At 34.1% G+C, this 27,670-nt stretch overlaps 1 protein-coding gene across 1 annotated transcript in view; it reads left to right on the top strand.

Annotated features, from left to right (window-relative positions):
* Positions 1 to 27,670, top strand: part of LCORL (ligand dependent nuclear receptor corepressor like) — a 113,772-nt gene that overhangs the window by 68,855 nt on the left and 17,247 nt on the right. The window contains 3 exon segments of the mRNA XM_036227545.1: positions 4,170 to 4,421; positions 14,611 to 14,704; positions 22,630 to 27,449. Of these exon segments, the coding sequence (XP_036083438.1) occupies positions 4,170 to 4,421; positions 14,611 to 14,704; positions 22,630 to 27,449 (5,166 nt within the window).

Genomic DNA, 27,670 nt, shown 5'->3' with positions numbered 1-27,670 from the left:
TCCTTAAACTTCTAGAAACGTAAGATAATCAGTCTTTGCCTAGGGGCTGTTTGTGTGTGCTGGGGAAGGCTACCTCAGAACTGCAATGGGAGGATGGGAACTGCGCGATTTGAAATGCCGTATAGGTTGTTGTTTTTAACCAAGATTTAGCCAGTATTCTTGAATAGACATGTTCTGGAAGGATTTTGGTGAATTTCAGAGTTCTTTGGTTCAGTGGAGTGATATCTCTCCTTCAAAAAAAAAAAAAATTGAAAATGCAAAATTTATGTGAGACCCACAACGTTATCAAGAAAGTCAAATTCGAAGAAAACCTATGAACTTTCTGAAGCATATTTTCCTGCCTGTTTCCCTGATTTGGTCTTTGCTCAACCCCTCTTAATTTTAGTGTCATTTGCTATCCGCATTGACTGAAATTTTTCAAAAACAGTCAAGACCTGGTTTCTTTTTGTTCAACAGTCTTTCCTTTAGTGTGTGTGTCTCTCCCTTCCACCCTCTCTCTCCTTCCCTCCCTCCTCACATTTTACTATAATTAACAAGAGGAAACCAGAATGAAATTTCCTTAGGTAGATTACCCAACTCCTTAGGCACTTTTTTTACTTTCCAAGTTACTACAGACAAGTTGTCTTTCTGCCATTACATAATAAGTATATTATTTCCTTCACTTTCCAATAACAATTACTTCATTTTCCTACAAATCTTCATCCTTCAGCTTTATCAAAGACCACGAGGCTTTTATTAACAACTTCAAGGTATTCTAGGCTTACATTAATACTCTCCCCGAAGCCCACCGCCTGGTTCTAAAGACACGCCTACATTTTAGGTTTTAATTATAGCAGCATCCCACTAATATGTACCAAAATCTGTATTATTAGGTATTACTATTTAACAAATTACCTCCAAAATGTAGCAGTTTAAAACAACAAACATTTATTATCTCGAATTTTTTCTAAGCCGGAAATCTGAGAATGGCTTGGCTGGATCTTTATGGCTCAGTTTCTCATTTGGCAGCAGTCAAGGGGTCACGTGGGGTTGCAGTCATCTGGGATTTGATTGATCTGGAGTATATTCTTCCAAGTTCACTCATTTGGCTGTTTACAGGAAACTTCAGTTCCTCTCTATATGAGCCTCAACACAGAGCTGCTCACAGTAGGCTTCCTCCAGAGTGATTAATAAGAAAGAGAGAGAGATGGCAGGGCGGAGTAGGGGTGGGGGCGGGGAGAGGCAGCGAACATCAGCATTCAAGAGTATCCAAGATAGACTCTGCATTTGTTTATAACCCGATATCAGAAGTGATGTACGCTTTTGCACTGTGCCCTTAATCACACATACCACCCCGTGACACAACGTGGAAGGGACTGACAGTGTGAAACTAGGAGATGGGAATCGCTGAGGACCCCCTTGATACTGGCTGACACAAAAGGCATGCATGTTAAACTTTTGAATTAGATTTGAAGTTTGAAAAATGAAAAGATAGGACAAAAATAAGTTCTGTCTTCTTGGGGACAGAAGACACCATTTCCATGTGACATTGTCTCTTATGGCCAAATATTTATTACTTGCTTGACCTTTGAAAACACTTATGTTTATCATCCTTGTCTTGGACTTTAATTAACTCATTTGCTTTTGTGTAGTTATGACAGCTTGTACAGTAATTTAGACGGCTCACTAGCTAATTAGCAGCTGAGCAGCTTTTTTTGTTGTTGTTCTCTTTCTCTTTTTTATTTTATTTTTTAATTTATTTTTTTGCCAAGGCCTTTCATCTTACACACAATAAAGGGACAAAAACTGAGTAGGTCAGTAAAATAGAGTAGCGCTATCTATTCTGCTTTGAAATTAGCTCTAAACTCAACCCTAAAGTATGGCCCTAGTCACGTGCTATGAATCCGATTATGTTTTTGTTCTTGGTAAATTTATTTATTTTCAGTTTATAAGATGACAGTCAATAAATTACAATTAACCTAAATACTTCGAAGTCCAGTATCTCTTAACGCATAAATGGAAGCAAAATTCATTTTGAAAAAAGGTGGAGAAGAATGTTCACAGGAACCTTCAAAGATTCCTGGAGGTAATAATCAAGAAATAGCATAAACTGGGAATTCTTATGTGCAACATGGAAATTTCTTAGCTTGGTAAATCACTTTGGTTAGGTTACATGTGCTGATATCTATTTTGGACCAAAAAGTATCACATGAACTGAGTGAGATATTATGTCCTTTGTATTTTTCCAGTTAATAATTTCATATTTGTCTTAATATTTTTACTTTGTAGGCATTTTGTGATTTAAATGAAATATAATTGCCCAATCTGCATCTTTTTCTCCTCTGTTATTTCTAATATAAATTAAGAGCTACCATTTATTACAATGTTAAAATGCCAAGTACAAGGAGTTTATTTTATCTGCAATCTCAAAATATCTGCAACTTTAAAATATTCTGTGAGCAAGCCCTATCATGATTTTCAAGCTTCTGTTATTTTCATTTTTATTAATAGAGAAACTAAAATGTGGAGGGAATGTATAATTAGCCTAAGTTCATAAATATGGCAAAGATTCCAACCTATAAGCTAAGGCTTTCTTTTCGCCCAGTACCTCAAAACAAATACCTCTCTTCCTAAAATTTTTCTTTTTTTTAGGTCCACAGTCCCTTTTCTCAGCTGTTTCTTCAGAATTTAAAATTATTTGTTTTAAAAGAGGTAATATAATGGAGATGTTTATTGTGTAACATCTCCAGCAGGTTCGAAACAGCACCCTATGATCAAATATATTTATATTTCTGCAGGCCCATAAATTTATGTCAGTCTAGGTCACATTTTGCTACCAAATGTGGTGGTGGTCCTGGTGGAGGCGTTTGTTGCCTCTTTTCACCTCCAGGTGGTGGTGGTTTTAAACCTTGCATTTTAGAGGCATGAATCTATAACGATAAATGCTAGTTGAAGGACTTGCCTCCAAGTGTCTTAGGCAAGTGTTCCTAATACTGAACTCCAAACTAAGGAGACTTAACCCTTCAGTCTCAAAAGACAGCCCTGGGTTAGGGCAGTCCTGTCATTTAACACTAATCTACCCAAGAGTTGAGGCATTTAAGGAGCAAAGAACAAGTATCTAAGTAGGCTGACTTCTCAGGGGAAGAAGTATGAAGCCTAACCAAATGTGCTTAGTCATCCCTCTCAATTTCCCAGTCATTCTACCTCTGAAGCAGCAGAGTAAATAAAAGAATTGGAGTGAGGCCAGAAGTGTGTGTGTAAAGCCACCACCCGCCCCCCCTCCACAGTACCAGAAGTCTTTATCACTGTTATATGTTGTGTTTATTAGTGGTCTGGCCTTATTCCACACCTCACTATAAAACCATTCATTTGTTTTTACTTCTTATACAAGTTTCAAGCAGAGTTGTGTATCACTACTGACCTCATTATAGATCAACATGTTGGGGGATCGAGGATTGATCATGATACTGAATAATGAAATTATATTGCCATTTTTATAGGAGAATCTTAGTGCATGCTCGCTGAAATGTTTAGGAGTGAAATGTCATAATTCTGCAATTTACTTTTAGTGGTTCTGCAAACCAAAAAAAAGGTTAAAGCAAATGTGGCAGAATATTAACAATTCTTGAATCTTGGTAGAGGCTATCTGTGTGATTATACTGTTCTTTTCTTTATGATTGAAATTTCTCAATATAAAAAGTTAAGGAAAGAAAAAGACCTTGATCATGACATTCAAGCTATATATGAAATGCACATTTGACAGAATTGAAGAATTTTGTAGTAATTAAGTTATGAGCATTTAAATGTTTTCTTTAATAATCAATACATATACTTTATATAACTTAAAAATTGCTTTATTTCTTATATATACTATTCATGTTCACATACTATGTTTAGTATATGAAAATAAGCTGTTCTGCTTTTGTGTCTAATTATTTGCATTTTAGTTTGGGACTGAAAATGTTTATTTTTAAGAAATGATTAAATATGCCAAGTGTGGGCATATTGATATATTATCATAATACGAATTAAATCTACAAGGTTTCTATTCCTAAGTCCTAGAAACCATTGGCAATTACAGATTGATATTAAAAGGCTTCTGAAATCATTCATTTGTAATACAAATAAGTTTAAATGTTGGTATTTTGCATTTTATTTTTTAATGCTTATTACATTTATTTCTTCCCTAGATCTTCCTCAGAACTGTGATCCTAACATTCCCCTAGTTGCTCAGGAATTAATGAAAAAGATGATACGTCAGTTTGCAATTGAATACATTTCAAAAAGTGGTAAAATTCAAGAGAATAGAAATGGTTCCATTGGACCAAGTCTAATATGTAAAAGTATCCAAATGAGTCAAGCAGAAAACTCCGTTCAGGAAGAACAGGAGGGCCCGTTAGACCTCACTGTGAATCGAATGCAAGAACAAAATGCTCAGCAAGGTAAGACTTTTTATTTGAATGTGTAATATATAATTTTATGTTTAAATATTCTTCAATAGATGTAACCTTATTTTCATAGAGAACTTTAGAAGTAATATTATTTGTGGTTAGCCTATGTAATGCAGACTAGCGAGAAGTGCTAAATTAGAGCTTTTGTATTATGTTTGACTTTTGGTTTATAAAAGAAGAACTTTGAGTTTCTTGCATCTCTTTTCACAACGAAGTATATGGTGAGAGGATCCTAACAAGCAATTTAAAAGCCAAGAGATGTGTATGATAAGAAATTACTTTAAAAATATGGGATCTGCACATAAAAATATGCAGCTAAGAACATTGATTAAGCACTTGCTCTTCAGTTTTTTGTGCTTGGGTGAAAAATAAAAAGAAATGGATGGTTATTTTCAATTGTTGATTATGGAACTGAGGAAAGAGAAAAGTTAATACATGTGATCAACATAATGTAATTAAGTGTATAGAGATCCATTTTTCATAAGAATAATGAAGGCTCTGTTGGACTTATCTAATAATAGTTCATTGAAGGAAGAGCCATGATTTACAGAGAAAGGAAGAAAGGACCTTTTAAGTGCTTGTGGAAGATGCCAAATAAGTGTTTGCTTAGAGAAGAGAAAGCAAGTAGCTTTTGTTAACACATGTTAAAGATATTGTTGTCAGTCATTGAAGTCAGAAAAATACCAGCATTAAATTTGGTCCCAGAAGGCAGTGTGGTGTTTGGGGCTCTGAAGAAAAGTTCACTAGCTGTCTTTTCAGTGTATAAGACAGATTAGGGAGCTGAAATATAGAAAAAATTTTCTTTAATTATGTATGAGTTTATTTACGTGGAAAGAAGCATTAGCCACATTATAATAGAGAAAAAGTATCAGAGATGACTACACTGTAAGGCTTAATGAAGACAGTATGTTGATACATAAAGTTTTGGAAGTTAGAAAGCATAGCATTTCTAGAATGTTTGTTTTGCTTTTCCGTGTTACACATGATCTTATATCTCTTCTCCTTTGTGGGAGGCAGTTCAGTGTTCTAGAAAGACTAAAACATAGGATTCGGTGTCTTATAGACTTATGGATGAAATTCCAGCTCTGCTACTAAAGTTACCTGAACAAGTAACTTTTCCTATTGGAATTTTCATTTCCTCATTGTTATTTGGCAATAATACTGATAACAAATTCATTGGAAAAACGTGAAAGTTAGATATAAAGTAACCAACTCATAAAAGATACTTAAACTCGAATCTCACTGTACTGTTTACCTCCTCTTCCTTACCACCCAGAAGAGAAGGCTTAAAAGGAGCATGATAGTGATCAGTGAATTTTTGTATGGCTGTTAAGCATTGAAGTAGGACTGAACTTTATCTGAGTAGCCCAATGAATAGAATTAAGATCACTAGCTAGAAGTTAGATGGAAACAGATTTCAAGTCCATAAAGAAAGAATATTTCTAAGGATCAGACATTTCTTAAAGCGGATAAGAACAAATGGTCCCAGGTTGCCTTATCATCAGAGGTATTCAGGAGCATCAGATGAGTAATTGAAACGATGACATTTTAAACGTAAAATTCCAGTTTTGACATTCTGTGATTTTATGATCTTAAGTGGTAAGGCAGACAGACCCAAGTATATGTAGAAGACTAGAAGTGTAAGTTATGTATTGTGATATCCTAGGGAAAGTGTACAAATATGTTTGTGAACATCCTGAGGTTGAAAAGGGTAGTGATAGTGGATACGGATCTATGCTTTAGTCTTTTTTATGATTTTAATTTGGGGAGATGACTTCTTATATGTGATTTTGGTGTTATTACTTCAGATAGGGATCATTTAGTGTCCGGTGCTCCTTGTAGTGTAGAGAGCAAAAGAGAATGGTAATAGATGAGGCTAAAAAAAATTGACAGGGACCAGATTATAAGAAAGCCACGTGGGCTATATTAAAGATTCTGACTTTTCTCAGGGCCACAGAAAGCCTCTGGATCGCTTTAAACACAGAGTAATGGAATTAGGTTTTCCTTTATGAAACCATTCTGCTGTGGTATAGTTTGGTAGCCTCTGACTTTGCCTCCTTGCATACCAGTTGTTTTTTTTAATGGAGCACATACCCTTTGATGCATCCATGTGTGCATGTGTGTATGTATATGTGTATATATACACAATAATATTTTATGTGTACTTGTATTTCCACAAATTACAATTGTAAGGTTAAAGATGTTATAACCGATTTTTAAATGTCTTGCTAATCATGACTTCACCGCCAGTATCTTATTATATAATACAGACTTTGCGAGAGTATCATTAATGACAGAATGTATAAATCCATAATACTAGTAGTATTAATTCTGCCTGTTTATTTGCTGCTACTTAAATTTTTCATATTATTCTCACTCTATAATTCCTTAACAGTACTCAGTTAAGCCAATTGTTCATTTTGTGAATTCCTTTATTCAAATTATGAATTATTAATAAATTCAATAGATAATATAATAATCAATAATATAAATAGCTTAGGGATAGTCTAACCTCTACATCTATGAAATTATCAACCCCACATGGTTTTACAGGTTTCTTTATATAACCTTAAAGCAACAGATAATTCTTATCTTTTACTGACTATTTTAAAGAATGGAAAAGAGAAGTATTGGTACAATCTTTATACAAAAATTAGACAAAGATAGCAAAAGAAAGTTATGAACCAGTCTTACTTACAACCCTCCTGAATAAATGTTAGCAAATTAAATATAGTGAGGTATAAAAACATAATTAATAATGACTAGGGAGACCCAAATGATTTTGATGGAGCACATACCCTTTGGTACATTTGCTGCATTTGAAAAACACAACATTTTATGATTTTCTTCATTTCTTTAAAAAAAAAAAAGGAAAACCACATCATTATCCTTATAAGTATAGAAAAAATTTTGATATATTTATGATAAAAATGCTTACCAAACAAAGAATATATGAACACCAGAAACATCATAACTTAATTATTTAAAGTAATGAAGAAGACAGAAACACACACTATCACCAGTTTTTTTAACATTTGATGAGAGGTCCTGACTCATGTAACATGATGAGAAAAAAAATAGAAGTATGAACATAAGCACTATTAAGCAGTGGGTTATAAAGAGAGAACGAGCAAAGTCGTGGTCACTTCCAGACAACGTGGCTGTGTAGGTGGGAAATATAAAAGAATGTTTAGGTGAACGTTTAGAATTGGTAAAAAAGTTACTACTTACAAGATCTGTATGCATTACTCCATATCAGCAACCACCCAATTAGAAAATCTAGTTTAAAAAAACAATCTCATCTACAATAGCAACAAAATCAGCTAAACATTAAAACACCTAGGAATGAAACTAATACACTGTTTAAAAGCTTATTGAGAATATTATAAAACTTTACTGAAGGGCATAAAGAAAGACTACCAAAATGAGGGGTTATATTTTAAATGAATGGGAAGACTAAAAGATGGCAGTTTATTTTAAATGTACTTAAAATTCAGTGTCATTCCTGTCAAAATTATGGTAGGATTTATTGTTTAAAAATAAAAATTAAAAAAAAACCTTGCCAAGCCTAAAATTTATGAGCAGTATTTAAAGTGTCAAGAATAACTAAGTCAAGGTGGTGAGGGACTTGCTCTAAAACATGCAAAACTTATTAAGCACAGTAATTAAAACAGGGTGCTATTGGCTATATACAAATCAGTAGAATAGATTATCAAACCCAGAAACTCTTCAAGCATTAGTGGAATCTTGGTTCAAGATGAAGATGCCACTATAATTAGGGAAAGATAGCCTATTCAAATGTGATTCTGAGGTAAATGATTGCCCACATACAACAAACAAATGAACAGAAAATGTTGATGAATCCCTACCTCACACCATTCACAAAAGTAATTCCGGTTGGATTAAAAGGCTAAATTTGAATGGAAAAACTAAGAGTTACAAAAGATAAAAGATTATATCTTAATGAAATCAAAATAAGAAAGAATTTCTTAAGGTGTAAAACTACCAGTTCGTACAGCAATTTTGTAAATATGACTGTACTGAAATGTAAAATTGTAAAATTTAAGTGTGAGCAGAGTGAAAGTTTAAGCCTCAAATTTGGAGAAAATATTTGCAACTGATGTCAACTATTCAACTAACAAAACTACTGCATGAGAAAAACACAACTCTGCCAAAAATAGGCAGAAGCAGTTCCTAAAAGATAACAGATTAGCCAAAAACCAACGAATAAGATGTTCAAAGAATTATCCTGCTCATTCTCCATCTTGATACTGCGTTCTTTTATTCTCTTGTATAAGAGATGGTAATTCAACCTCTTTTTGACAGTAAACTTGCAAAATATTTTGTTTGACAGCTCTGATAGTTAAGCTCATATCCCTGAAATATCTTCTCTTTATTTATGTTTTCCATCTGCAATAATATTTTACTTTATAGTACTTCAAATATTTATAGAAATTATTATATCTCCAAGACTACTCTTTTCCCATGCTAACCTTTAGGTTTTTTTCCCCCATCTTCAACAATAAGAGAAAGTTTACTTCTTTTACTTACTAGTGCTGTAAATATTTGTTAAAACTATTATTTCTCTCCAAACCTGTTTTCCATAGAAATCTTTTTTAGCTTTTTGAATTGTTTTTCGTAAGTCAGTTTCCATACTTCTCATTTTTCTTGCCCTATTTTCCGCAAACTAGACTAACTTTAAATATAGTCACCCTGAGGGAAGCATTTTCATTTACCTCTTAAATGTACTCTCTAACAAGATCTTTCAGTATTAGAAATATTTCTTTTTGTACTTTCATTTCTACAGATTTTTGTAAATACTCATTCTCAGAAACTGAGAGGAAGTAAGCCATACATTGCTGGGACCAATGATTCTTTTTGTCCTGGCACACTAAGTGAAAAAACAAGTAAAAATACCATCGAGATATAAAAACTTTTCAGTTTTAATATGCGGCCAAAGTAAAAACTTCTAAATTCCAAAGCACAGGAAGAAATTTGAAACTTATGAATCTTGATCATTATGATGACAGCCACGAAGTAAATTCACCAGGCCTGTGCAGAACAAGATCAGGCGTGGGCAGAGATGAAGCAGCAGCACTTCTAAGGCCTTGTTGGTGGTGTTTTCTGCTGTGAGTTCCAGGGCGTATCCTGGTAGAACTACATTATAGGAAATTTCTCACTGCATTGTAACTGTTTCTGTGCTTAGCTCCCCACTATAATCTACTCTTGGGAGCAGGACCCTGTCCATTATTCTCTTGTATCTACCAGTGCATGTATGATGTATGACATACCGGATTTATTGGATTAAAAATCTTCATTATTTTCAAATGTTGCTGGCAACTGAAATGAGATTTGATCATTGGATTTTAGCATTACAATTTTTTATCATAAACATTTTGGATGGAAAATACCCTGAAATATCTTTATACTTTCTTAAACAACATATGGAACATAAATGTCATGACGAACATTAATTATTGCACTGACTTATAATGGCTTGACATTTTTGGAATTAGTTTTTCTAAGTCTAATTGGCAACAGATAAGTAAAAAAAAAAAAGTAAGAATAATTACTTCTCACTGCTATGGCTATAATATATGCTAGTCATTTTCTAGGCACAAAGGAAACAGGGAACAAGCTAAAAAATGTTCCTGCCCTCATGGGACTTATATTCTAGTGAGGTAGACAAAGAAATGATAAACAAGTCAATAAAAAAATAATTTCACAAGGTGATAAAACCTATAATGGAAATTAAAGAGTAGCAGGAAAGAGTGATAGTATGGCCGGCAGGAAGAGGTTACTATATTACCTCTGAGAAGGTGATTTGTCCAGTTAACAGCCAGTAAATGGAAACAATTTCTGTTTATTAGGAACATATTCAAATATACAGAAAATACAGCGTAATAATCTTGTTCCTGTCACCCAGAACTAATAAAAGTGTTATTTGATCATATTGGCTTTTGATATGTTTTCTGTTAAGGAGCTATCACATCTTTTCGTTTTTTTTCATGAAAGCAAACACTAATAATACATATTTATGCATCTGTATGGAAAATAGTTTTGTGTGCTTTTAAAATTTATGTGAATGCATACAAAATGCACACTTGTTAATTAACTGACTCCTGCAACTTGCTTTTTTTTTTTTTTTTTTTTTTTTGGCACATCTGCTTAAGCAAAAATCGAAACTCTCAGCAATACCAGGTGTTGTCAATGTTTTGGGAAATTTGGTGATATCTACTGAATTTCAAATATACATAACTGTATTGTCTGGCATTTATACTTCTAGGTACATAATCTTAGAAAAATTCTCATACATAAGCACAAGAAAGTATTTGGAAGGATTTTTATTTCAGAATTTCAGAATTGTTTGTAATTGTGAAAAACTAAAACAACTTAGGTACCTGCCAGTGGGTGAATGAATGATAAATTTTGTCTCTCCTTTTCTCTGTCTTCTACTCATTCTATATTACCCTAGAGCATTTAGCTTAATAAGGACTTAGTTTATATCCATCAAGTTAATGATTAGTACTTTGGAAATGTCGACACAAAAACCATCTAGTTGCAATGGGATAGCGCCATTGTGAAGAAGAGCTATTGATAGTTGGAGTCACACTCAGCTGGATATAAATCATCAGCAGGAGCAAGAAAATGCCCTTTCCCCCTAATTTCAGATCTTCCTTTTTCTCAGTCCTCCTTTCCAAGTTGTCTCTCTCCTTCTCTTACTGTTTTGCTTTTCTAATTTGGATAATCCTAGGAATAACTCTTTATGATTTTTCTAGTGCTTGAGCTATAAAAAGGGAATGATGATATCAGCAAAATACAAAAAAAAAAGTATAGATAATACTGCTAACAAAAAGAGATTTTCTATAGATAAGTAAAATTTATCTAAAAATATTTTTTGTATTTTTGTTGTATGTGTTTTTGTTTCTTGTATTCGCTCCATAAATGTTGTTATTAAAGAATTTTACTAATAGAAATGTTGAAAGACTATATTTTCCATTTTCACTAAATAACAGACGATAATGTGTTACTTAAGTTAGCAAATACTTTTAGAGCAAAACTTTTAACATGGGTAGTCTAGGTTGCTATGGAAAAAAAGATAAAAACATTTCTGACTTTGGTCACTGTTTAGCATTTCTAAAGAAGAGGAATCAGGAGTTATAGGCCTGATTCAGATAGCTCTCTTAAAGGTGGAATAGGGCTCATTCTCAAGATCATCCTCCAGATTAAAATTAGCTATAAGCAGGGCCATGTGTGGCTGTCAACCCAGCAATCAAGGAGTGACCCAAAAAGGACAAGAATGCCTTTATTGTCCTAGCTAGGGAGCTATAGCCTAGTTTGCATAGTTAATGCAACACACACAGAGAAGGGGTTCCCTGTACCTCCTTATTTCTTGTTTGTGGAATAATTAATTTTAAATCGACCATATCAAAAGTCTTGGAAAACTTTAGAGTTGGAGGTTTTTCATTACTTTGTTCCGTAACATTGATTAGGAATAACAGACTTACAGAAAGTGTATTTTACGTGCTGCCAGCTACATAAAACATGAGCAAAATCCAAACTAGCGATTTGAATGATAAATCTAATTATGGATTAGGTAGTCATGTTTTTTTGAAGAAGGTAGTCTTACAAGGTCTTGAAATAGTAAAATTTTAATTGCCGAAGAATAGAAATGGGATTGTAAAAGAGAAGACATTTCTCTTAATCGGTTATAGCACTTTACTGTTGTTTATGAAATACAAATGAAAAAGTCAAGATCTCTGATTGTGAGGCATTCAGTCTCATAGAGGAAAAAGATATGTAAATCAAGAGTTCCATGAGAGTATCACAGCATTATAGAATACTCTTGACTCAAAGGAGGCAGTAATCAGCCTCCACTTGCGGGGATCTCAGTCTTTAGAGATGAGTAGTGGTTTAACAAGTTAGAAAGGTGGAAAGAACATTCTGGGCAGAGGGAACCATGCACTGCATTTTGAGGACCTGACACCACACCACATCGCATGTTTGAGGAACTCCAGATGGTTACACGGGAAGTGTCAGTTGGTGACCAAGCATAAAATTGGGTTGGATGGATAAATTAGGGCAGGATACTTCAGTTAGCAACTTTTGGAGGTGCGATGTACCATATACTTTGTTTACCTGTCCATTCTCCCCTTTTACCCTTTTAATCTAGACATTCTAACCTCTAGCCATACTGAATTTCTTCCAGTCCTTCAAAAATCTCGTCAGCAAATATTTATTGAAACTTATTATGTACCAGGCACTATTCTAGGCAGTGGGGATACATCGATGAATAAAATTGATATGGTCTCTGCCTTTACATAGCTTAAAGTGTGGTGGCTAATTCTAGTAAATATCTAAGCAACTAGAATACAGCCTGCTGAATACTAAATGATATAGGTGAGTGTTACAGGTATAGGAACCTAGAATAATGACAAGTCGAAGTTAGATCCTGAGTGATTGAATGGTGGGTAAGATTTAGTGAGAATTAGGGTGAGTGTGGGATAGAGGAAGAGCAGATGAGGAGTCTTCTAAGCAGAGGAAACGAACCGAAGGTGCAAGTGAAAGCTCAGAGATGAGAAACAGGGTAGCACTTTCTCAACAGGTTTTTCTGCTCCACCTTTAGCCCTTTGCAGTCCCTTCTCCTCACAGTACTTTGACACTTTATAAACAAAATTATGTCAGCCATATTCTCAGAATTCTCCAGCGGCGTCCTGTCTCTCTCCAAGGCCCAGTGCGATCTGCCTCCCTGCGCCGTTTCTTCTCTCCTCTCACTCAGCCTGGCCTCTCTGCCGTTCCTCACACACTCCAGACAGCATTGCACATCACAGCCTTCTGGAAGCCCCCAGATAATCTGTTGGGTACCCTCACTGTGTTCAGCATTCGGCTCGGGTCAGAGATCGGTACTGATAACACCCAATAAAACAGCAGCCTCCTCAGCCTGTCCTCCTCACTCTGTCAGCTGACTCTGCCTTACTTTTCTTAAGTAGAACTTTTCATCAGCCTGAAATATGTTTGGTTGGTGGTAGTGTTCAGATGACCTCACCAGGTCCTGACCACCATGAGAATAGGTTCTCTGTGTGCCTTTTTTACTGCTGCTCTCCAAATTCCTAAAATAGCGATTTGCACATAGTGAACATGCAATGAAATTGTTATTGAATTATACATAGTAGGTTACAGGTGGGATATTTTCTTTCAGTTTTTCGTCTGCATCTTCCCAGGGCACGTAAGTGTTAAGTAGATTTATATGGTAATAATAAAACCAGTTGAATTTTTTAAAAACCCAGTTGTATTTTTGAGTACATTTTTAAGCGTGTATTTTCTTATGATTCTTACAGCCTAAGGTTTCAGTTTTTAGCTGTCAGTAAAGATATATTAATAGTATTATTGCCTGCTTTAAATTCATAGTTTTATTTTTATTTTTGATTCTGAAGTTTGTCAGATTGACAATGTCTGAAATGTTGAAATTTTTTAATTCAATATAGTAGTAATAAAAATAGCATTTTAATAAATACATAATCAGCTGTTTCATAGCAAATTATTTTTCCTGAAGTGTTATATCGTTATATCTTCAATCACAGATATTAACAATATATTACATAGGCAGTGATTCAACTCTTGTATATTTCAGTTATTCAAAATAGTAAAATTTTACACTATGAATTCTAAAAATACATTGGTTATACATAGTCACAGTTTACCTAAAATATATATTCTACATATTGCCGGTCCTAATAGGTGCTAATTATTGTTCTCTATCCATTATCATATGTTGTATGCTCTGTGTTTTGTGCAACTTCCATCATTTCTCCTTTCCCCGAGCATCATCTGGGCAGCCCTGCGTAGAAAACAACCATAGGTGAGCGGTCACGTGGCCGTTCACTGCAGAACCGTGGGGAAGGGGGCCGGGGCCGATTTTAAACAGACTTCACATCACAACCTGTTTGTTTTCTCGTGTCACCTGGCAGCGTCAGCTCCTCTGGTCGTCTTTCCCTTGTAGTGTCTTCTCAGTCACGTCCTGTTGCCGAAGCCACGCAATGAGATGGTAATGGGCACACGTGAAATATAAGTGTTAATATTTAGGTCACAAGTTAGTAGATCAGCAAACTATGAAATGTTAAAATGTAAGGATTACCTGTCTGTCACAAATATAAAGTTTTTTCTCTTGCAAAAATTATAGGGGATGGAGTGTTAGATCTCTCTACAAAGAAAACCAGCATAAAATCTGAAGAGTCATCCATATGTGATCCTTCTTCTGAAAATTCATTGGCTGGGTAAGCAATATCTAGGAAATATAATTTAATATTAATATAAAATTATCTCTGCAGAGAACTCTTAATACTGCTCTGAGTAGATTGACATATGTAGTTTTCCTCCAGAATTTTTGTCACTCATAAATGTGTGTCTCTCATACCTTCCATTTGTCCTTTCTCTTTCTTTTTTATTCTTTCTGTTAAAGAAAAGTTATCAGAACAATCACCAAACTTTAGTTCATGTTACTAAAATGAACTACCAACTTAACCATAGACTACAAACTAAGAAGCAGGACAAGTAACGAGAATTTTAAATTCAATATTCAGGAGGCAATTTTAAGGGAAATATGTAATTTCACTATTTAATTTTTTTAAAACAACACATTTTAAAAGTACTATACTTACTAATTCTTATAGCATTTATATTTTTCCATTGTGCTTTAGGCGTGGTGGCAGACTAATTAATATATCTAGTAATCACCACAAAGAGTCCTTTCATGCTTTTATTGGAAGCTGTTATTAAATTAATTTAATAAATAATTATAGTGAAATGCTGTTCTGTTGGCTCTTTGAATTTTTTTTGGTAACTTTTGCATCTTCCTATTAACAAACTACTCAGGAAACCTTTTTTTTTTTTTTAAATCACACTTAAATCCTAGATGTAGAGTGTAATTTGTTTCAACCAAAGCCATAGTAGCTTTTGAGTCCTGAGGTACAGTAAGCTTTCTGTTCAAGAAACTTCAAAATTACAATATACATTTGAAATAGAAATAACAATATCTAAAATTATTTTACCCAAATATAACTACCTACTCGTTTCAAATTGTAAGTTTTTGTCTAGAGAAGAAATGGTCTTGTGGAAATATGGAGTGTTTGTGTTTGGAAATATTTTTGCTGCTACAAATTTCCTTGAAAGGGGTTGACTCTTTTATTACTTGTTTAGCGGTAACGTCACGTTTCTACTAACAAAAACTCCTTTAGGATTTGGGTATTTTTTTTTATAATGGAACTCTAATTGCACAAATAAAAATTATAAGTGTTGCTCTGCAAGCATCTGTCAGAGGAATAGCAACATCATGAGAATATTTTTTCCAATACTGAGTTAGGATTTTATGTTCTTGGAAGGTCTGCCTGTTGAGGCCACCGTATGATTGACACACTGTCCTACGAGGACTGTAGCGTTTGCTTTGATAAGGAGTAACTACTACATCTCACAGACTTAAAAGAGTATAAGCAGTGATGTTACCTAAGCAAGGAGTATAATAAAGGAGTGGACCCTCCCCTTCCATAGCTGTGTGAGAGTCTCTCATGCATCAGTTTACCATCGTTTCATTCCATCCATCCAGGAGACTACACAGAAACAGAGAGGACTATGTGGAAAGAAGTGCTGAGTTTGCAGATGGTTTGCTCTCAAAAGCTTTGAAAGACATTCAGTCTGGAGCACTGGACATAAATAAAGCAGGCATACTTTATGGCATACCTCAAAAAACTTTACTTCTCCACTTAGAAGCCTTACCAGCAGGGAAGCCTGCATCTTTTAAAAACAAAACTCGAGATTTCAATGATAGTTACTCATATAAAGACAGTAAAGAAACTTGTGCAGTGCTGCAAAAAGTAGCCTTGTGGGCAAGAGCTCAAGCAGAGCGCACAGAAAAAAGTAAACTTAATCTACTTGAAACCTCAGAATTAAAATTCCCAACAGCTTCCAGTTACCTCCATCAGTTAACTCTACAGAAAATGGTTACTCAGTTTAAAGAAAAAAACGAAAGCCTACAGTTTGAAACTTCACATCCTACTGTACAGTTAAAAATTCCTCAGCTCCGAGTAAGTTCTGTTTCAAAACAACAACCTGATGGTCCTGGTCTGCTGGATGTTATGTATCAAGTTTCCAAAACCTCTCCAGTCCTGGAAGGATCAGCTCTCCAAAAACTGAAAAACATACTCCCTAAACAGAACAAAATAGAATGTTCTGGGCCCGTAACTCACTCAAGTGTTGACTCTTATTTTCTACATGGGGACCTCTCTCCTTTGTGTCTTAATTCTAAAAATGGAACAGTCGATGGAACCTCTGAAAATGCTGAAGATGGATTGGATCGAAAAGATAATAAGCAGCCCAGGAAAAAACGTGGCCGTTATCGGCAATATGATCATGAAATAATGGAAGAGGCTATCGCAATGGTAATGAGTGGAAAAATGAGTGTGTCCAAAGCACAAGGAATCTATGGGGTACCTCACAGCACTTTAGAATACAAGGTAAAAGAACGATCTGGAACACTGAAGACTCCTCCGAAGAAGAAACTCCGATTACCAGACACTGGGTTTTATAACATGACAGATTCAGGGACTGGCAGCTGCAAGAACAGCAGCAAGCCTGTGTAGATTACTTGTTAGGAAAATCGTTTGTGTGTCCGTATGTGCGTGCGTGTGCGTGTGTGTGTGTGTGCGTGCGTATGTGCACAGGTGTGTATTTGTGTGTCTGTATACACACATGTGGGAATTACAGATGCTCACTCTGACAGGAGACATGAAATTTTACAGTTCAAAAACCACTTACATGCCTTTTGAAAAAGTTTTATTCAGGGTTTTCACTGTGGACAGAATTATATAGTTGCTTACTTAATTCTGATAGTTTGTATTTAATCCTTGTATAAATAGGTGAAAAAGATTCAGGTTTTCTTTAGTAGTCAATAGCATAAAGCATTGTGGGAAAACAAGTAATTGTCAAGTGAAACATTTTTATTGGTGAAAGACCACTCCAGCCATTCAGTTGAACCATCTTATAATGAAAATATATTAAAAGTTCGTGAACATTTCAGCGTAACATACTTACAGCTATTGTAAGTACGTCAAACAACCAATCAAAGTTTAAATAGACAGCTATCTCCATACTAAGAAAAATTAATGTATACAGTATTAGTACACTGTAGTGCATTCTATGAAATACGAAGTGCACTCCAGTGCATCCACCAGGAATAGGAAAGAAAACCTTAAATGATATGTATAATGAAATTTAATATTTATCATTTAATAGTTGATTTAGCAGGAAGTTGGGGTTTATAAGGTATGTACTTTTAAAAAAAACTGACCCATATTTAACCCCAGCAGCTATAGAACCCTTTAATATAAGATGGAATACTAAGAACAAAAAGTAATTTAAATTTAATTATTAAAATAATTTAATTCTGTTTTTCATTTGAAAAATAAGCTAATGTGTAAGGTTAGAAAAGAAAGTTGGAATGCAACTTAGAGCATGTTTTTAATGTGCACAGAAAAAAAGCTTGAGAATGATAATTTTGGTTTAAATGTGCTGGTTAGTTGATGTTATGACTACTTTAAATTTTAAGGATTGTGACACACTCCTACTATTGAAAAACCTCAGTGTAACTTTAATATATTTGCTGCTGTGACATTTCAAAACATTTTCAGTTTATCAAAATGAATTACAGATTTCATTTTGGTGGGCGAACATTATCATTTTGCTAATAACCAAATTTTGCAGTTTGTTCAGGGTCTTGAATAGATTTACAGATATTTAACACTGAAGCTGTTTTGAACTTTCAGTAATGTAAACTCTCTACTAATTGGGTAGTTAGCTGGGCAGTGCATTTTAACTTTTACTAGACTCATAAGAAAGACCAGTAATTTTTATATAGCAGTTTTAAAATGTGGTTCAGAGTATCCATGTTGGATTTATGGAGTATGCAGTTTTAGTAGTAAAATGTTATAAAGCATGTGCCTCCATATAACGAATGGGGATTTGCTTCACATATTCAAAATTCTCCGAGTACCCCTTTTCTCTGTTAAAATTCAGGTTCCGATCATTTATCTAAGCCAGTTTTCCTAAGTCCAAAAAGGAATACTTTGAGTTAAAAAAAAATAAGTGCACCTTGTCAAATACTTGTGTTTTGACACTTGTGTTTGTGCGTATCTAATAATTACATATACATGTAATACTAAAGAGATTTCCAGCTATTACATTTAAAAACTGCTTACATATGTTTAAAAGAAACTGAAGAGTGGGAGACTACACGACCAAGCGGTTATTTGTTCTCTTAGATATATACTGAACCCTCTTCAGCTGTTAATGTTACCTACATACTAGGGTATGAATCCTCTTGCTCTTTTTTTTTCCTCCCCCCCAAGAAAGTATACATGATAGATTGCAAAACAGCAGATGTCAGGGTCATCTTTCTTTTTAAAGAATTAAGCCATATTTTGTGAGGGCCAGAACTTGGATTATTTAATATATTTCCCCTCCCCCTCCTATTGAAAAACAAAGTTAAAGTGAATATTTCAACACAATTTTATTGACCTCTTTATACAGAATTTTACTTGCAAAAATTTGGGGGCTTGAATGCATTACATAATATTTATATTATATTGAGCTTTTTTATTCCTCACACTATATTTACATTAATAAATTGATTGAGAAGTTTATAGTAAAGGGATACTTACAGAACTCTTTTATATCATTTAAAAGATGACCTGACCAAAAACTTTACAGGATTCATAAAATCAGGGATCATTTTGCTATTGACTTCACAGTGATCAGTAGTTTTATAGGTAATATTATAGTTAATTTGCAGCATTTTAGTACTTGTATTATTTATTTTTGGTCAGAAATAGTAAATTAAATATTTTTTGATAGTTTATAGGTAATGATCAACCCATAACTTTTAAAAGAAACAAAATGTTTCTAATTATTGAGTTAACTTTTGATTATACAAACTAGGAAAGGCAGGGAAATTTATGGATTCCCCTTCTCCCCAGCAATTCTATTAAGATGTTCTTTATGTTAAACTTTCAGAGTACTTTATAAATTTAGTTACCAGTTACTATTTATCAATTGACAATTTTCTGAAATATCCAGTTTCAGCAGACTTTTAATGAAGATGAAAGCAACCCTTATGTGCTTTCTACTTATTTGAATGTTCCTCAAGTATTTTATATTTAAAAAAAAAAAAAGAAGGAAAAGAAAAAAACAGTGCCTCTGTTTTTAGAAAACTACTGCTCAGTAAAGTTGTTTAAACCATTTCTGGTAGCTAATGACAATTTTATATTAAATTGTATACTAACTTTAGTGAGACTGATTTTTTTAGTTGTTTACAGTACAAATACTTGTATTTGTTTTTTAATTGCAGTATTTTCATTGTCGCAGTAATTTAGTAAAACTCTGTGGCTGCCTTGATTTTGACAGATTTTGTTAATATAAACTGATTGTTAGGCAATTAGTTATATTTATGCATAAATCAATTGCACTATAATTCATGAATTATTTATTACAATATTTTCTAATGAATTCATGTATCTGTCTTGTGTTGTAAATGTACTGTAATTCTGTTCCTACTTTGTGTTGTTATATATCTAAATCTGATTGTATGAATTTTAATTGTTCAGTTAACGTGTTTCTAGGTTGTAATTTGTAGTAAAGCACTTCAATGCTTTTGCACTTAAATTTACAACACTGTTGGTGTGTGATTGATTTACTCATTCAGTAAAAGAAAAAAAAGAAAAGCAAAGAAAAAAACTGACTGCACTGACTTCTTTGATTCACTCTAGAAAGCAGTTTTAATATTCAATATTAGAAATCAACTTTCTCCAAAGAACTATTTCAACAACAAAACTTGTAATGGGCAAAAGGGATAGTGATATGCAAAAAAATCAGCAGGATGCTTTGGTCTATAAATCAAACAGGAAAAGGTTAGAAAAAAATTTTAGCATTAAAAACAAGAGAGCTATAAAAGATACAATCTTAAAATTTTTAACCACTTGGAAATAAATTCTAGATTGGAGACATATGTATTCAGCTATTATTTACTCATATATTAGGTTTTTCTTTGAGATTCTAACATGCAAGATGTATAGAACATAAAAAATTTGAAGCCAAATAAGCATATTGTGGAATTTTATAATTTGAGGACTTAGTTATATAATATCTGATATATGTGTATGTCTGACTATCTAAGCAGGAAATTACTGGCCACTGTGGCATTTTTGAAATTCCATTAGTAGTAGTAAACCAAGTAAAAAACTTTTAATATATGGGTTTTTTTAGAATGTCAGAAGAAAGATAAAAATTATTATGGTGGTTTTCAGAATAGGTAACACTGGTTGTTAGTTTTTATTATTTCTAAATTTTACTTTACTAACAGAAAAAAAGAGAGGCATTTGAACATTTCAGGAACTGTTACAAAAGCATGGTTAATCATTAAAATACAGCATAGTGTATTTTCCTGAAAAGCATGTAAAATCTCTTTAACTGTTTAGCCACAGATATGTTTAATAGTCTATAATGTAACTTTAAAGAAGCTATTGAAATACATTTATCAGAACTTTTTTGGATTTTCTTTTGCTTATGTGAAAATTATAATTTTTAATTTGTTGGAAAAGAGTATAATTTCACTTATATCTTTATATTTGATAGTTAACATTTCCTCCTGCCTTTGTTCCCTTCATATATATTTTTAAATTATCTAATATTGAATCTTGGGAGTCATTTCCATCATTTTATACTCCCAACCATAATAAAATTTACAAAAAAAAAATTTTTCAGAAAGGAGAGGATCCTGGGGTCATGTTCTCTCTTTGTCCAGAGGTGGCAGTGGACTTTAGAAGTTTTATTGTGATTTCTTATCTCTCTTCACTTTGGTAGCTACTGTCTGTCAAATCACATGCTGCTTTTAGTGAAATATCGGTTGAATCGACTAAAGTTATCTTTTTCTAGAAAAATTTTGACCGAATGTTCAAAATTTGCTTTGGAAATTCCTATTCAAATAACAGATTTTATAAAATGTAGATAAAGGAGTGCATACTTTTCTGTGAAACAGATTAAGCCATTTTTAGGGAGCAAAATAACAATTTCACTTTTCATTTTAAAAGAAAAATCCTTTAATTTTTAATATACATGAACATAACCTTTTATTAAATAAAATGCAGTTTTCTGTAGCAATTCATAATCAGCATATCCCAATTCTAACCCTAAATTTCTACAAACCAGGAGCTACTAGCAATAACAAATATAAGAAATCATGAGTGGGAGGCTACTTTCATGTACAGAGTTTGGTGATATGTTTGACTTAAATGGATACTTTTCTGAAACAGAATTCTTTTAATATATTTTATTCTTCTTACTGCTGATGGCTGAAGTTTAAAAAGTTTTTTGTAGACTTCTACCTTGGTTGCTAAGTAATCATGAGTCTTAGTTCAAGTTAGATGTATATTAGTTGCCGCAGCGGGACATTTTCCAGCATTTGAAATTAAATAATTAGGTAAGTAATGCCTTTAGTTTCGACGTAATTACGTTAGTATTAAAATCAATTAAAAATAGATTTCATTTTTAAATAGCTTAAATTTTTTATTTTCTTTTTAGGTTAAAATGCCTGCCGCTTAATCTTACAAAAGACATTCTGTTATTTATATGAAATCTAAATCCCTTAATTTTCCTTGTGACTATGCAGAGCTCTTTTATTAATAATTTTATTTTTATTACCTTGAAAAAAATGCCTATTTTTAATAAAGATAAGAAAGATTTTCTTCTACATCTTATTTTTCTTATTTACACTAATATCGACTGATAATTATCAAAATAACTTATAAAATGTCTACTCTATAAAAACTTTAACTCCTTCTGAAGCACTTTCCATTAAATATTCTTAATATATTCAGAGCACCAAATGCTAGCAATCTGTAAATATATCTATAATCATCAGCTTTTATATCACGAAACTAGGGCTTGGCTTTGACACTTATACTTTGTCATAGGAAATTATCATCAGTGCTTCATTATATTTTTGCTAAACAGAAATGAAGATGTTCTTATTACAGCTCTGTAGGAGTTAGGAGTCCGGCAATACCACAATATCTTTTGTTCAAACTCTTAAATTATAACTCCTTATAGCATTGGTATTTTTGCTGTAATTCATTTTTTGTTTGATTTTCATTTTTAGTTCAACTGTTGATGCAAAATCAGAGGAAGCTACTAAAATGGAAAAAGGAAAATCAGCATTAAGCAGAGTTTTGGAATCTCTGTGCATACATCACCAGCAACGAGTTTTGGCTATGTTGAAATTTCTAGTCCAAGAGCAGAACGCTGCTTCTCTTTGCTGTTGTAACACACCATATACTGTGTCTTCAGAATCTCAAAAGCCCCTAATTGAAGATGATTTACATGGTCTGTTCTGTAGTTGTGAATATAGGCTGGCAGAAAGCGGGTGTTTACAGAATGAAAGACAAAGCCCTGTGTTTGTGCCTCTGCCAGTCTGTATTAAAGATTTACATTGTTTATCTTGCCAAACTGTAACTATTGAACACATTAAGACAGTAGTGAATAGAGGAATTGCAAACAGTTATACTTCTCACAGGTGCTGTTCTGGACCGTTTCCAAACATTCGCTCTACAAAATCGGCCTTTTATACTAAGCCTCTTTCGTCGAGGGAAGGACGTGATATTTCAGTCAGTCTTAAAGATATCTGTAGATCTCGAAGTCCCTCACCCCCACCGTTGTCACCTGTTCACACTGAAGGATTTGAAAAATTGAAGGATGTCATCTCAGAGCTTTCAGCCTTAGAAAATAGCAGACTTGAAACAAACATTAACCAGCCTCCATTTCTCACACCAGCAGAAATAAACAGTGACAGGGGTGATCGTGAAGGTAAAATACAGAAAACTAAAAAGCCCAGGAACCCCGATTCTTTACTCTTGGAAGACAGCAATAATTGTACTGCAAATCATGAAAAAGGTGAAACTGTAATTTTTCAAGATTTAATGGATCGCATTAATGAAAAATTAAAATCAATAGAAACTACAGATACGACAAACCTTATAAAATTATCTAGCAGTGATTGTAATACAGATAATGATTTAAAATTGAGAGATTTAATAACCTCCCTCTTGCATAATGCAAAGGCCAGTGATTACAGTTTTATGGAATTACTGAGTCAACACGATAAAAAGGTAGAAAATAAAATGATTCAGACAAGATTTCGAAAGCGTCAAGAAACCTTATTTGCAATGTACAACTCTCCTGATTCTCCCGTGTTTAGAAGGCAGTCTCTACAGATAAAAAGAGAACTTGCCAGTCTTAATGAAAATTTTATTAAAAAAAGATGCAGTGAAAAAATTTCTAGGAAATTGATCTGCAACGATGTGATATTTTCAACGGACAAAGAAGAATTCTATCATTGCCAAGGGCCTTCTTTACAAAATTTGAAAAGCCTTCAAGACAATAATGCAGAAATATCATTTGCACCAGATTATGCATTACAGTCATTGCAACTACCTCTTCATAATTTAGAAACTAACTTGGCTTTTGACACATTTTCAGAAAGCTTTAAAATGCCTACCCCTGAGAGAATGAGCATAAGAAACTCACAGGAGAAATCCGCAGCTGGAAAAAAATTCCTGCGAAATCATAAGGAGAATCCAAAATTACAGAATATGCAAACTCTTTGGAAATGTGGTGTTCCTGGACTTTTGAGCAGAACTAAACGAAACATTGTGCCTCCAGGGTGGTATTCTATATATGTGACAAATAATTATGTTCTCAAAAAATCCCCTAAGGCCAAAAAAGTTTCGGACTATACAAAAAAAAAAGATCAAGTGAAAAATATTCAAATTGAAAGCTCACACAATATAGATCTAAACAAAATTGCAATGAATTCTAATTTACAAGTAGTAGTGGAGCGCCTAGAAGATACGATAAATATGGCCAAGAAGTCATGGAATAATCAGTCATTATTGGAAGGATATAAAGTATCCAAGAAATTGATAGAAATTGATGGTAAAGATCAAAATGCTGGTAGAAATATGACTCTTACTGTAAGTAGAATGACATGCAAAGAACAGAGTTTATCAAGATCTGTGGTAGCATCCAACAATGTCAAGAGCAACCATATGCCTCCAGTTGATTTGAATAACAAAAGACTTGATAATCTGAAAAGGTCATCTGTTTTGGATACGGGTAGCTTTATTTCCACTGTCGAGAATGTACCAACAAAATATGAAGCCATCGAAAGCTCTTTTTCCAGCTATTCTAGTCCTATCAAACTCATGTTTTTATCTGAGGTTAAAAGCAGTGAAGGAGTAAAATATACTTTAACGTCAGTCGGTAATTCTAAATCAAATATTGCTCTTGCTTCTTTGGAAAAACATCCAGACCATCATGTAATTGAAAAAAAAACAGAAACAAATGAGGATATCCCAACCGCTAACCCTGAGAATTCTAGTTCTACTCTTGATGACAGTGACACTCTTCAAAGAGAACTAAACAAATTTAATTGTGCAAAAGAAACTACAGAACCTTCTGCAATGTTTATAGATGACACGAATAATGATAAGCCGCATGAAGAAACTAAGGAAAATTCAAGCAATGCAGTTGATTCATCTTTCAAAAGAAAACCAGGCAGACCTAAAAAAATAGGTCCCCAGGTTGTAAAACAGATTAAGAGACCAATTGGAAGGCCACCGAAACCTAAAACTGATCAGACAGACATCACCATTTGCCAGAACAAGTCCTTTAGCGCTGGAAAGAACAGCCCAGAATCTCTCCTATCAGAAGTAAAAGAAGGTATTTATAAAAAGAGTATTACAGTCACTGTTATTTATGGAAGGTCGAGAAGAACTAAAAGGCATGTTTCTGAGGGAAGTGCAAACCTAAGCAGTGTTGTGTCTTTAAACAATAATGTTGCCAATTTTCCAACTGAATGTAATAGTCTCGGAAATCTTAGAGAATACGAAACTGACTCGGGCGAAAGACTAAGTGCTGTTTCGAGTTTGACTACTGAAAGTGAGGTCTTGGGGTCTGGCTTTGAATACGTTAGGCCTATCAAGAACAAGTCTGTGATACCTCAACCTTCCAAGAACTTTATTCGACCAAATCAGAAGCCGTTGGCAATAATTAGGAAGCCTGGTAGGCCTGCGAAAGTGAAAATCTCGGGTATATCTGTAACTATTAATAGAATTTCACCTCAGGAGAGAGAAGTAAGTATCAGCAGCTGCTTACCGCCTTTAGAACAAGAGAACATAGTAGAAAAAAGCCTGTCTGAAGAAACACACGATCTCCAGGGCACCGGGATGGATACAAGGCAGAACGAAGAGGATGTATGTGAGAGTGGATCCAAAAGTGTGGTCGCTGCTGTGCCTTCGAGACATTCTGTTAGGGATAGAAAACCGTCTCTGCATTTCTTACATTCGTTAGCCTCTTCTAGCTCACTTCTTTACAGAAACACTCTGCTCCATAAATCATATAAACTCCATTTGCAGAAAGGTAAAAGACAGAAGGAAAAACGTAGGCAGTCGAGAATCAAAATAGCTCCCAAAAGTACCCCCGGAGCCAGGAACTCAAGGACTGCAAAAAAGTTTTGGGAAAATAAATTAATACCCATTTCTGAAGTATCCTTGGACCCTATAATTTCATCAAACCCTTTGCTCAGGTGGTGGGCTGCTTCTGCTTCAAACGATTCCTTATTAGAGGAATTAAACAATAGATTTGAAAAAATAACAAATGCTTGGGTGCAGGTGAGTGGGGATGAAGCCGAAAATTGTGTTCATAAAAGAGAACACACTGCAAACGATCATTTCAAAATAGCAAACCCTTTGGAATCCTGTGTTTTAGAACTCGAAGTTTCACCTGTAAAAATGCTTTTTCGGAAAAAGTATGATTTGAATGAACTCTGTACCTGGTTTATGCAAACAACAGAAACACAGTCCCTTTCACTAGTTAGAAAAGCGAATGCTCGAAACCCTTTGGAAGTAATAAATACCAGAGGAATTAAATTAGGGACCAAATATTCCGATTTTAATGCCAGCCCCTTCAGAAAGCACTTTAAAAAATTTGCACTATCTTCTCCTTCAAAATCAGCAGGGAAGTTGCATATACTGCATAAAATGGTTAGCTCTCCCCTCTTAAGTGTGAAAAGTAATTTAACACTAGCTAGATTCAAAAGGACTGAGTTTAAGAGGTTGCAACATGAAAGGTGGAAAAGAGAGGGAAAGCTGCATAACCGTGGAACAGGTGATTGGATCTCTAAAAGGAGGAACTTGAGATTTTTCTGCCAGAACCAATTTTTAAATAAGGCCGAGGGGGCAGCAGATGCTGACATCCCACTCCAAGGAAGAAGCACAGTGGATAATCAGTTTATTTTGCCACCTGAGATCAGGGATGACTTTTTGCAACAGAGGGTGGCAATGTCCGACTTCAGAACACATGCTAGTTTAGAGAGTAAATTTCAGTCAGAAGCAAAGGAGAACGGAAAAAATTGCAGCCAAAAAGATTTTGAAAAGGGACCAAGACTGGGAAATGTATGTCCAAATAATTGGAGATCAAAAACCTTAAAAGACTGTAGAATTTTTTTGAGGAAGATCAACTATCTTGAACACAGAAACACCTTTAAACTAAATACAATCATTTACTCTCCTGAATCTGTTGACAGTGGAAGTAATCATCAGACTCATGTGGAAGAATCAAAGCGCTTTTCCTTAAGATCCCATTCTGCTAGGCAAAATTCTTTTAAAAAACAGTCTAAAGAAAGAGAAAATGCTAAAGCAAATAGTGCTTCAGTCGATAAATTTCCTGGCCAACTTGACAATAGTAAATTAAATAAATGTGTTAAGTGTGACAAGACTCCTTCTGATAGTTCTGAAGACCTTAGCAAATTGAACAAAAGAAAAAGACCTCCATGGAAGACCACAGAAATGTCAACAAAAAGACATAAACGACAGTCTTGCAACAGCGGACAAATGGCAAACTATTATTCAAAGTCCCAACTAGGTAAGTTTTTCTCTACTTAATTTTAAAGTTTCATTGTAGGTGCCTTGAGTAAAGTATGAGATAATGGGTAGAAGAGGAACAGCCGATTCAGTTTTAAATTATTTCCAAAATATTTGGACAACCTAGTTTCTTGGCACCTAGTATGAAACTCGTGAAATTAGGCGCTGCTGAACGCACCACTGCACTTCCCCAGTCTTACTGTGTCCAGGATTCCAAGCAAA

The sequence above is a fragment of the Rousettus aegyptiacus genome, unplaced genomic scaffold (assembly GCF_014176215.1).
Source record: "Rousettus aegyptiacus isolate mRouAeg1 unplaced genomic scaffold, mRouAeg1.p scaffold_m13_p_10, whole genome shotgun sequence".
Lineage (NCBI taxonomy): Eukaryota > Metazoa > Chordata > Mammalia > Chiroptera > Pteropodidae > Rousettus > Rousettus aegyptiacus.
This window is presented reverse-complemented; position numbering and strand designations above follow the sequence as displayed.